We start from the raw sequence: 13,399 nt of genomic DNA, 5'->3' as shown, positions 1-13,399 counted from the left end.
GTAAAATAATTTTTGGCTTTATGTTTGTAAGAAAGCATAGTCTTTACTCCTTTTTGGAAAATATGCACATATAACTCAAAATTTTCTTACTTAAGCAGACACTAATAATATAAATACATAAATATTACAGAGTAATTTGTCCAAAGTAAAAGTGAAACTCAGATATTTCTGTCTCCTCGACATAGAGCAGTACTTTAATATTCTCGAAAGCCAGCAAACTGAGCTAACATATGTGTGTGTATGAATATATCTATATAAAAAATTATTTCAATGTTGAATATTGTTGGTTTAAATTCATGTACTACTTTAACAGTAGATGTGTTTCTGAAATTACAGATTATGGATAGTTTAGTGTTACAAATGTTTTGTTTGGGGTTTTTTCTGATGCCATTTTTTTTTCCTAGCTAAATAAAATTACTACTGCATCTGTTGGTATAAGGAATACTTCCTGGGCAGAACACAGCAAGAAAAATTGCTGGGGAGATTCTTCCACTAATCAGGATAAAATGAAATCTGATGGATTAGGAGCATCTGGACATGCATCCACCAATAGAAACACTGTTAATAAGACTTCAAAGCATGAGGATGTAAAGGGGAAAGATGGCAAAAAATTAGTTTCCAAGATTACGAAGGATTCCAAACCTGGGGAAAAAGCTGCTTTGCCAAAGGCTAGAGCTGTTATAAAGACAAAAATAGAAAATAATGGAAATGTGAAGGCTGAAAGCATGCTTACCAAGCAAGATATAGAAAAGACATCATCTGCAAGTGGGCAAAAAAATTCAGGAAGCAGCAAAGGACTAAAGAATCATGAAGGAAAAATTGCAGGTGCCAGACCTAAAGTACTGACAGTAACCTCAAGCATGCAGAACAAAACAAAGCCATTGAAAAAAACCACAGGGAAGGAATCTCCCTCCTTGGTGACTGTGGCAGCAACTTCCAGCAAGTCAGCAAATTCAATCATGGATATCCAGACTGCAGGTGAACAGACAGAGGAACCTAAAGAGGATAAATCGGTAGAGGAAGGGAAAAAACAGACTGGTAATTTTTTTATAATTCTTTCTTTAAAGTCCTCTTCTGATTGGTCTTAGGCTGGTCATATACTGAAAACCAGCCATGGAAGCTTTAAGACAATCTGCTATGAATTGATAAGAGTTACATTCTTCCCCTTTAAATGAATGTAAACTGACTTTATGGTCAATTAATAGCCATCTAAAACAGTAAAAATTTTACAACTTTAGCATGTATGGTCTTCTCAATAACTGATCTTCATATATGAGATTTTTTTTCAGTACGTACATGCAATGCAATTCCCCCTGTAATTAACTTTGAATATACTTTACAGTAGTAAAAACAAAGGCATCTGTGAAGGTATCCAATGGAGTCATCACCAAAAAAAAAAAGACTGAGCTTGAAGCTAATGTCCCAACGAGCAGGTATGTTACAAAGCAATATACTGCTTTATACATGTGTGCATGAGTGTATGAGTTTGGGAAATACGGTTTCAGGTGAACTATTAAACTTACCATTAGATGTTCCTTTTACTCTGAGAATGGTTTTCTGTAGGATTTTACTTGCAAAACAATTTGAGTTAGCTACTGCCAACATTGCTGTAAAGATAAAATTGGTTTGGCTTTTGTGTTGGACTGTTGCATGCTAATAATTTTTAAATTGTCATAGGTCATTCAGAATTCTGCATACTGGAACAGTTAATGACCACACAAGGTGTTGTAAACTTACTATTTCTGGAATAGTTTAGATTAAACTGGACAGGAGACAGCTGAAGTGAAATTGTGAAATAGGTCATTATATATATATATGTTTGTATATAAATTTAAAATATAGATATATATTTTTAATTTTTATTTTCAAAAAGTTTACTTTTTAGGTTGCATTTTCAATGTTTATATATATGTGAATACATTAAAATACATGCATTTCTTGTTTAAATATAATTAAACATTGCTATATCTAGGCCTGGAAGTAATGGATGTAATGATTTTGTTGCAGTCCGACAAAAAAAACAACAGGAAAAGGGTGTAATGAGCAAAATGGACAAGCTGTTCTAAAGAAAAAAGGGAACGTGAGTACAAATTCTGCAGCACAGCAAAAGACTCAAAACACACCTACCAATTCTCCCAAGAACCAAGGTAAAGTTTCATACAGCAGTTAAATGATCTGCCACTATTATTCAAAGCTTTGTGGTTTGTTTGGTTTTTAGCACAACTATTTGGAAAAATCTTCTGGAGAATTCTGGTATTTTTCTATATTTCACTTTTGGTGACAATCCTAAACTGTAATATGTAAATTAATGTGTCCGCTTCAAAATACTGAAAGACGGTCTTCACTGCCAGTCGGTGTTTTCTTCTGCTTGTTTAATCTGCATTGCAGAGTCTTCCATTTGCTGATCCCCTGCACTTCTGCATTCCATGACTGAGCTCAACAGAAATTCTGTAGGTTGAGCATTTGTAATAAGCCTCAAAGATTTGGACTGCAGAGTGCTTTATGCCTCCCTATTTTGGTGTTTGCCTGCTTCCCCCTTGCAGTAGCGCTACTGATACTGGCCCCCCAAACAAATACTCGATTTCAGCAGCTACTGATAGCAGGGGTAGGAAATTACACTGTAGAACACAGAGAGGAAACACTGCTTTAGGAGGACACAAAGTGTTAAGGACAGAGCTCAAATATTCAAGTTATATTATCTTAAATGCACTGTGATATAGAAGACACAGGTTCTGTCAATTTGTAGTCATGAAAGATCTTGCAGTATTTTCTGACTGAGCAGGGACATTAACTCTGGAATTCTAATCACATTATGACTAATGTAATTATTTTCTGCCTCTGTTCATTTCCTCTACAATATAAGTTGAGCACAGTACTCATCACTTCCTGTGCTAAGCTGCTGTGCAGTGTTTGTATGCATTATTAGAGAGCTGCTGCTTTCTACTCCAGGGATGACTATTTCAGTTACAGGCTGAAGTGATTCCTGTATGTATTTTCTATGAACTGCTTTAAAGGTGCCAAGATGGTATTTTTTTCTATTATTTGTTATTTGAAATCTTAATTCTTTAAGAGCCTTAAATCCCTTAGTTACATTAAAAGTTGAGTAACTTGTTTCTGAACATAACATAAAATTGGTGAATATACTGTGACTGGCACATACAACCTTTATAGTCTTTTTTACCCTTTGTTAGGACCTCAGGGGGAATCACCAAATTCACTGAAATCAGGAACATCTCCAAAACATAATGAAGAAAAAAATGTGTTACAGCACCTGGTTCAGACAACACTCCCAGAAAAACATCCTTCAGCTAAGAAGAAGAGTATTAAACAATCACAAACACCTGTAACAAAAGCCACTTCAAAAATAGCAACTAAGACTCTGGTTCCATCAAAAAATGCTGAGATTACAAATAGTAAAGACCCAAAACAGAAAACAGCTGCATTAAAATCTCAGTCCTCTGCCCAAAAGCATTCAAGGAGTGATTCTCCTGTTGTCCAGAAGAATGTGCACACCTCTGAGCACAGAGGTTCAGGACAGAAACTTGAGAAAAACACGGCTGATGCTGTGGCAGGTCAACTTCATGACAATAATGAATGCTATTCTGCAAATAAATCTTTAAAACCTGCCACAAAAAGTGGCAGTGACAATAAAATGCTGGAGTCTTGTCAATCCAATAAACAAAAATTACCAGATTCTTCTGAAACTGTGCAATACGAAATACAATCCAAATCTTCTTCTCCTCAAATTGCAGAAGAAACTATTTATAAACTGAATGTTTCTCTACAAAACGACATGGAAACAAGACAAATCTGTGGAGATCAGACTGGAATTAGAAAGACTGAAGATCCAGAGAAAAATGATAATACAGCTGAATTTCACTGTCATGCACAGTCTTCCAATGATGGATATTCAGACTTTTCCAAGGAAACCAATCAAAAGGCTATTGTTTTAGGAGAACTGGTGAAAAATTCAAAAGCAACAAATGCCTGTAATGAACAGAGTGATAAAATAAACTCTGAAACAGGTCTTAACTATGGTGAAAACACTTTGTCAAGCTTTTCCCAAGTAACCAATAAAGAGGATGAGACATCATCTCCTCAGATCCACGTGGAAGGATTTCTTACAGTTGATGAACTGTATGATACATCAGCCTTGACTGAATATAAATCAGTTACAACAGATTTAGACGATGCTTCAGAATGTTCCACAGAACAAATAACAGAAAAATATTCACCTAATTACACAGAACTTATAGAACCTATGGAAATGCCAGAAAACCATGAAAATGCAGAGATTCCCTTTGTGGACCACTGGACTACTAGTGCTGTAGATCCAAAAGAGAGCCCTGAATCAGATACTGGCAGTGCAACGACATCCTCTGATGATATAAAACCACGATCAGAAGATTATGATGCTGGAGGCTCTCAGGACGATGAGGGATCCAATGAAAGAGGCATTTCTAAATGCAGTACTATGTTATGTCATGATTTTCTTGGAAGAAGCAGCAGTGACACAAGTACACCTGAGGAATTAAAAATTTATGACAGCAGCCTAAGAATAGAGGTGAAAATGAAAAAAGAGGGTTCTGATCTCTTCCGTGTTAATTCAACAAGTGACGATGAAATACCAAGAAAAAGACCTGAAATTTGGTCCCATCAAGAGAGTTCACGGACCACTACTAGAGAATGCAAAAGTTCTACTTTTGGTAATGCACAGTTTACTCAGGAAGCAGACCAAGTTTCTTCTTCTGCTGATGAAACAGAAGATGACAGATCTGAAGCAGAGAATGTTGCAGAAAAATTTCCCCCATCAAATGTTCCTACTCAACAGTTCCAAGGAATTGATAATTTAGCTTTTGAGGATGCAGCAGAAAATGATAGTGCAAGTCAGGAGTTTTCTAAAACTAAAAATTTCAAACGATCTGTTTTACTTTCAGTAGATGAATGTGAAGAATTGGGAGCTGATGATAAAGTAGAAACTCACACTTCACGTCAGCACTCAATAGATTCTCTTACTCCTTCAGAAGTATTTGACAGTGTTTCTCAAGAGCACCATGGAAAGACATTATATTCAAAATACTCATTGGAAACTGAAGATGGATTCCTGGATGGCAAACAGCGCAAGGATAGAGACAATAGGTTGGATAAAAGTGGAAGTTCTCTCCTGCATCTTCAAGGTACTGAAATCCCAGGAAAAGAGAATCAAAGTGCTTCAATGACTGAACAAAGTTGCCCAGAGAAAGTATATTCAGCAGGTAGTCCACATCCAGGAGAAAACCAGCAAGTAAATATGAAAAATGAGGTGGCTGGTGAATTTCACCAATGCAATAAGTACATAGACAATGATGCAAAATCTCAAGAAAGACCATGTCATCTGGATCTTCAGCAGAGAGAAACTAATTCTGATGTGCAAAAGAGCAGCTCTGCAAAACCTGTAGAAGCCAGTAAGAATCAGATGCTGACTCAGGAAAGTCAAGTGAGAGACAGTCAACCAGCAACTACTGAATGCGCTAATACTGATTTACTTCCAGGTAATGTACAGAAATAGAAACATTCAGTCATTCAAAACCAAATTAATAGGGAAAGCTTTGCAATTTGTCTGGGATTGAATCCTGAACTGAAGTAATTTTGGCTGAAACTATATTTAAATATTTTTAAGTATTTCACTTGGGTAGAGAATGCTTGTCTGTTTGAAATATCTGTCGATACCCTGCTGTTCAATGAGAAATTGACTGCAAGAGATTTATGTAATGCTAAAAGACAGATTGGATGCAGTTGTCTGTATTTCAGTTATTTTTGATCCAATCTAGCATTGACAGCATCAGCTTTTGATGGAATCTTAGTATTTGTTTTGTCTGCTTGACAACATACAGTATGTCTAAATGGGATGTGCAATAACTAAAGTAATAACCTTAACTAAAGCGCACTGAACTGTTTACCTGAACAGGTATATGCATTATTGTTGTAATTTATTTATTTATATATTATATACAAATTTGGATCATTCTCCCACTGAATATAACTGAATATTTGCCATATACACCAGTGGGAGTAGGTTTGAACTCTGCTTTAGAGCTAATGAGATGTCTAAAATTCTAAATTTTACCAGTAAAAGCTTATTTCCTAGAAGAGATATTATACTTAGAACTGATGCTTATATACAAAAAAGTTCTAACTTGTTTCATGTAGCTAGATGAATACTTGTCTAGTTTTGTGTTTTGTCTTCTTTATATCAATAATTCAGTCTGTTTATCCCATCAAAAATATACAATAGTGTTGATTACAACTATTGTGTATTCAAGAGTAATGAAACACTGATGATGATCTATGTTCAGCCACACCACAGAACAAGAAGACATTAAAAGTTGTACTATTTTTTTTAAGTTTGCTTGCCCTTGCCTGCAGCTGCCCTTGCATGTGCAGTGTAGAAATAAGCCTGTGGATAAACAATTTTGGTTTTAATTCTCTTCTAAGCTGACATAGCTTAAGTCACCATTCAGTAATCATTCTCTATTAACTCCCTCTATGCACCTCCTGGTCTAAATTTAATTTATGTAGTAAATGAGAAATTTCATGTGCATTAAGTGTATATTTACATTGTCATTTTCTGTATCAGAAACTTAATTATGGAGGTTATTGTTAATTACCAGTGGTGATTGCTCTTTAACTTAATTTATAAATCATACTTTGTTTTTTATATAGGAAATAAATGCCTCAAATTTTGTCAATTTTGTATAACTCTCCATCCCCCCTTTTTTAACCTGATTGGATTGTCCTTCCTGAATGAATTAAATTTTGCTCTACACAGCCCTGAGGGGAGGATCATCTACAATTTTTACATTGTACAGTATTGTGAATTATTTCAGGAGACATAGATGATTATGACACAATGGCACAAACCTGCATGTATGAACATCGGCCTTCAAAAACCCTTTCTCCAATATATGAGATGGATGTTGGAGAAGCAATTGAGCAGAGGATGGATTCAGAAACAGCAGTTCTAGAGATGGATTTTGAAGATCAACAGTTTGCAGAACAGGACTGGACTCTACTCAGGCAGTTGTTATCTGAGCAGGACTCAAATATAGATTTCAAAAACTCTGTTCCTGAAGACCTTAACTTAGCACAATGTCTTATCAATCAGACACTGTTTCTGGCACGAGATGGTTCGAATCCTCAGGGTACCTCACAAGTTGACACATTCAGTAGGTGGACTGAACTCATGTCTCCACTTGACGATTCCTCAGCAAGCATTACAGTGGCAAGCTTTTCCTCTGAAGACTGTTCGTCCCCTCAAGGGGAATGGACAATTCTTGAACTGGAAACCCATCATTAACGTGTCAGCTGTTTGCAACTGAACTCCAACCCGTTCCCCAAATCTATTTTTGATGAGTTGTTTCCATACCATAATGAAATACTGCATCAGTCAAGAACAAGCAATTCTTGATACTGAGGCAATCTTTCTGATAAAATGAGGTAAATATGTTAACTTATCATCTAGATTTAATCACAAGTACAGTAATTTTTCAAGACTTAAATGGATGTCTTTTCTAAAAATGAACTTTGAGCATGTATTTTCTAGAATTGTTAGAAAAACTAGATGACATGAAAGAAAGGTCTGGGTTTCCACCCTCTCTTTAATCTTCTTTTTTGACATTTAATGTTCTCATTGATCAAAAATTTAAAGATGAATGCACTATTAGTAGAGCTATTCCTCTCCTTTCCCGCCCCCCTCCCCAATGTGGTGACTTCATTTTACAACAATAAAGATTCAGAATGGTTGTGTCAAAAGATAATGTGTGCCAACACTACTTTAAATGACAGAAAAACACACATATATTCAAAGAAGATGTTTCAATCTGAATCTGCCTTGGGCCTTATTAATATGAGCAGCTTGTTTCATCTGTTTCTTCCAGATTTGATTTTTATATTTTGGTTTGTTTTGTTTTAGACGTTTCAAATAATTTTTTTTAATTACTTTTTCTTCAAATATAAGACTTCAGACGGTCTGTGCAGTATGAAGACCACTGTTTCTTTCATGAAGTATTTACTTCTTCAGGAAGTAAATACACACATTTAAGTAAATATTTTAAATGGCATAGTGCATGAATTCAAAGTTAGTAGAATGTTGTTCCTGCTCTAAGAAACAGCAGGTCTGATGTCTCTAAAAGTACATCTAAATCTGAAGTTGTGGTCAGTGTTACATCTCAAGTCTGATGTTAACTAGAATTACCTTCAGGCATAATTAATTACACTTGCACGTTCTCATGCTGAGGTATAGCAAGATTCTCAGGAATTTGGTTTTGTGTGTTTTCACAGATGCCACATTTTTGGGAGTGGTAATAGGATTCTTGCATCTTCATTATTATCTCTAGTGAAGCTTTTATAAATTGAGACTAAATGTCACCATAACCTTTGACTCAGAGTGAAACAGGATATACAGATCATTTTTCTGCTCTTATCTCTTTGGGTGTGGATAGGACTGATTATTGTCTTTTCTGACTGACAAGGGAGTAAGGAGTGAGAAACTTTTTGTAATTCTTACCAAGTCAGAACTCCTGAAACGTACAGGGTTTTTTTTTTCCCTGCACAGGTTGGACTCTCTTAAGACAACAGTAGAGGTTGTCCTTCACACGTCTTAAAATCTAAAAAAGAAGTATTCTACCTCCTCTTAGTCATTAACAGAAGTGCCTTCAGAAGTGGGTGCCATATAGGAGTAAAAGGCTACTAACATTCTATTTTGGTTGAAACTATACAAGTACACAACTTAAGCTGACTGTAACCACTGATAACATGGTTGGTTTTGCAAGCTTTTGCACAATTCCAGCAGTGCATCTTAACTTTCTTGACAAATTTCATTTCTTTTTGTTCATAGTCAGAAACTCAGTTCTGTGGAAATACAAACTTGCCCTAGTGTATGATTAAAGAAGTTATGACTTCGGGTTTGACAGAAAAAAGATCTTTGAGGCAAAATAATTTATCTAGTTGAATTTCTGTTACAAAAGTAATGTCAATAAAAAGATGAATGGAGGAAGAATTTTATTTTATTTTTTGATATCAAGGTAAAGGGAAAAAAGGAAAACCTTCCTTTCTCTTTATGTCAGTGGAGAACTCTAAATTCATGGAAGGAAGATTTTCAGTCTCATCATAACAATCTTTAATCTGCTCTTTTAGCAGCAGCATAAATAATCTGCGATATTGTAATTCAAAATATTATAAATGTAATACTTTGTATTTAACCCAGTCTTCATATTGAGGGAGTTAGAACCACCTTTAGAAGTGCAGAACATCAAGAAAACCTATTTTCACCTTCAGCATTTACAAGGTACATCAATAGATGCTAATGTTTTGGATAAAATAAACAACTATAGTACTGGCCCTAGTAAAAGATGAAGCTCAAGAGAAGCTCTTACAGAAGGCTAAGGAATATTGTTTTTCAATGTCTGTGTAAAGCACTAAAGTAAAGTTGTTTACCAAAAACTTTAATCAACTTTAAAATCCTGATGATATTCTGATAGTGGGCATTCACATGTTAAACAAGATGAAGTGATGGAAAGGAGAAGTGACAGAAAGTGAAAGAAGGGATCCTTTTGTCTATTTTTCACTTTGCCCGTATTTTTAACTTCTTACTGAATAGATAAAGTGACACTGAAAACTGACACAAAATTTCAGGTTTATTGTATGAAATGCAATCACATATAGGGTTTTATAATTGTGGATTTTGTCTTTGCATTTACTTTTTCAGTTGTATGAAAATTAAATTAGCTTCTCCCTTCAAGTCCCCAGTGATGTTGTTGCAATTCCTTTAACAGTTTTGCAGCAGACCGCTGATTAGGATATGGTATTGTTCAGTTGGTACATAGGCTACCATAGAATTCAGCTTCCCACAGCCAAATAGTGTCTGTAGAAGTAGCAGGAATAGAAAGTGGTATTGTTTTTAATTCGCGTTACTAGAGCGCCTGTGAGGCTTAATCAGACCAGCATCCCACTGGCTAGACATTGTACAAACAAAGAGCAAAAACAAAGACTTCCCACAGAGTGGTTAGAATCCAAGATAAGACAAAAGACAAAAAAAAAATGCACATGAATGGAAAAGTAAAATAAGAGTGTCAATATTTGTCTAGCTGATTAGCAATGGTTTCAACACATGATCAGTTTAAATAGTCATTTTTTTCTCCTGTATGCATGACGAGAAGGGGAAACTTTAGGGTGAGATCTGAAGGCTGGATAACGAGGGAGCTGGAAGAATGTATATTCCTGACCAGCCTTGTGTGCTGCCAAAACTGTTCGACCCTGACCTCATTCAGAAGAATGTTCAAGCTTTAAGCCAGGTGTAGGCAGCTATTTGTTTAATAGTATCAGTCACCTGAGTTCTTTGGAGTCCTTCTCATACCTCCTGGCAGTGATTTTTATCACTGTATTCGCCCCTTCTCCAAAATATGAGAGAATGGATAAAGGTTTGTTTGAAAACTTCATAGAGAAATAATCAAAGCTGGTGCCATGGACTCCAAGTGAATTGTGATTATGAGGTCCTGAAAGACCTCTAAAGCAAAGACAAGGTAGATACATCTGATGGAACAGTGAAAGGGTGTCAGTGAGGAAACTAAAAAGATGGCATAGTCAGAATGCTACCCTTGCAGTAGTATTTGGAATAAGAGCAGTGAAATTGCTTTGTCAAAGCTTGAGAACACCAGTTAACAGGTGAAAGCGACAGCTTACCTGAGGTTCTTTGAATGGGCAAAGACATCTGTATCCCACAGAGAGTAAGACCACACTTAGTGGTGACTATCAGTGAAAATTTAAAGGAGAGGAAATCAGTCTCAGATAATGACCCTGATTTGGCCTATCTCGAATGACATGTTATGAAAGTGATAAATAGGAAAGATGTCCTACATGTATGAATGTATTAAGTTTTAGAAAAGACTAGACCTCCAAAAGCGATATCTGTAGGCATAATTACTTTTTTATTCACTTGGAAAGTTGGAGTCTAGTCTGGACTGGAGAAGCAGCTTTGCAGGGTTTTACATACAGATAATAGCTAAAATTGTATTTGTGGAGTAAGTCAGCAACAGACATAATTGCAGACAGAAGAGGGAAGGCCAGACACTTAGAACCAAATAAGAAAGTGAGAAAGGGGGAAGTTCTTCCAAATAATCTATTAAAAAAAAATTAGAGAAGCAAAGGAAATAAAAAGATGGAAGCAGGAGTCAAATGAGGATGAGAGGATTTAAGGAAAACTGCACCAGTAGCTTCACTGAACATAGCCCACAGGGCAGATGAGTATAAAGTATTGGTTTTGAGGTTGATTAGGAAAGTGTTCCTAGGGCTATGTTCAAAATGAGAGATTGGCCCACATAGTCAAAGGCAATAGCAAACAGCAGTTTGGTAGAGCCTGACAGAACTGCAAGAAGGCAACTGAGCCTAGCCACTAAGAGAGAAACAACAGTTAGAAAAGCAGATCAGTTAATAATATATTTTGGTTTGCTTTTTCAATGCATGAGATTATACTATGTTTATATAGTGCAGCAAAAGAAATGCAGAGGCTGAGACATACAGTGAAGATCAGAAGAGATAAGTAAGCATGAAATGAGATCAGCAGGCAGTCTGGACTGCTACAACTGATCAGATAAGTGCATAAAAAACCCAGACATCTGCTTTTGTGGTATAGGGGTAATGGAAAGGACACTTCAAAAAATCATGTTTTTCCCTTAGAAAAGCTGCTTCTGGAATCAAAGAAAAATTGCAGAAAAGTCAGCAGTACAGGAAAATGCAGGCTTGAACTGACTTCTAAAGGTCTGTAGTCCAACCTCCTACTAAAAGCAGGGGTAACTTCAAAGTTAGATCAGGTTCTTAGGGCCTCTTCAACATCCAGAGCATATAAAATGATAAAAAAGTCAGCAAGCAGAAACACAATGCTCATGGGAAACAGATATTTGAGATTAAACTATTCTCATTATAATAAAACTACTTCGGGTGTCATTGGAAAATACTAATAATTGAGTACAAGAAATACGGCTAGCTTGAAATGTTTTTAAATTCTGGATGATATGTGACTGAACTGTACGTGTTTAATAATCTTATTCCATAATTATTTCAAAATTATACTCCATTTTTTGAGATGGCAAATTCCATTATTATTTTGGAAGAACTAGGGCAAGAGAATTTCCCATGTTCCTCACAAAGACTGTTTCTGGGATGTGTTCCCCTAACATTGTCTATCAGCTTGTTTCAGGGAATATGTTAAAAAAAAATCACACACCTGTTTTACAGGTACACACTGTAGGAGACTATTTTATATATATTTCAATATATATTATTGCCATCTGGAAAATAATAAGTAGCATGCTCATTCTACTTTGCTCCAGAAAACCTAAACCTTTGCATGAAGGAATTAAGAACTGCTCTTATGTTGTTCATCGGTTGCTCAGAACCAAGACATCTAGGAATCCATTATTTTGCTTTCACTAATGTCAAAAAAACCTCTTGTTGACCTCAGCTGAATCAGGTTCAGGACTTACCTATATTAATGCATGTACTAGAAATGCTATTTTTCAAATATATCTATTTCGTAGTTTCCTAGTTTGACTCTACTAATAACATTGTACAATTGTAGGTATGACAAATTACAGCTAGAAAGACTTCAATTTAGGAGTCATAACTGTATGCATTCTGTTAATATTTCATGACTGGGGTGATTTAACATTTGTACATTGATGGATGACGTTCTTGCCAGGACTATACAGGAACTGAGGACAAAAGATAAAATGAGAAGTATTGCAGCCTTATTACAAAAGATGATTCTCTGGAAATGGGCTTTCAGATCTGAAATCAAATATAATTAGAAGCTTTCATCTCTTGCAGAAAATCCACACTGATTTTCATCTTTCTCTCTTGAACAAAAGCTATATGCAATTTTCTTTTAAAATAAGCTTTAATGTTCAGCTTTGGAAAAATTACAGTTCAAATGTCTTTAGCTAATTTAAAACATAGCTTCTTCCTATTGACTACTTTGTGTTTAAGGAAACTAAACCTGTAACAGAGAAAAGTGATTTATCTAAAAGCTGGATATCAACTGGGGAAAAACACTGAGTTTGGTCATTTCTTTGGTTTTTTACATTTGGTAACTGAAAACAGAAGAAGCTATACAGTGTAGGCATGCACATACACCTGTTTATTTCTTGCACTTGACCTTCCTTTCATACTTCTCTTTGCAATCTGCACTGTACACTCCATTAAGCCACAGTTCTGCAAACACAGAAGTGAACCCACAGCCACATCTGCAGATTGGCTTTCAACTTGACATTCTCTTTTCAGAGAGGGTAATGGAGCTGACACTGGGGGCAGGCACTGTGCATACTTGTATTTTTATATGGTACTCAGCTTAATGAGGTTCTAATCC

At 35.7% G+C, this 13,399-nt stretch overlaps 1 protein-coding gene across 1 annotated transcript in view; it reads left to right on the top strand.

Annotated features, from left to right (window-relative positions):
• Positions 1 to 11,193, top strand: part of BTBD8 (BTB domain containing 8) — a 38,079-nt gene extending 26,886 nt beyond the window's left edge. The window contains exons 14-18 of the mRNA XM_058842865.1: positions 405 to 1,038; positions 1,343 to 1,433; positions 2,008 to 2,147; positions 3,192 to 5,531; positions 6,867 to 11,193. Coding sequence (XP_058698848.1) covers positions 405 to 1,038; positions 1,343 to 1,433; positions 2,008 to 2,147; positions 3,192 to 5,531; positions 6,867 to 7,336 — 3,675 coding nt within the window. The 3' untranslated portion in view covers positions 7,337 to 11,193. The remainder of the gene's footprint in view (positions 1 to 404; positions 1,039 to 1,342; positions 1,434 to 2,007; positions 2,148 to 3,191; positions 5,532 to 6,866) is intronic.
• Positions 11,194 to 13,399: the final 2,206 nt, after the last annotated feature.

This window comes from Poecile atricapillus, chromosome 7 (assembly GCF_030490865.1).
Source record: "Poecile atricapillus isolate bPoeAtr1 chromosome 7, bPoeAtr1.hap1, whole genome shotgun sequence".
In the NCBI taxonomy this organism is placed as follows: domain Eukaryota; kingdom Metazoa; phylum Chordata; class Aves; order Passeriformes; family Paridae; genus Poecile; species Poecile atricapillus.
Note: the sequence above shows the minus strand (reverse complement) of the source record. Positions and strands in the feature narration are given on the sequence as shown.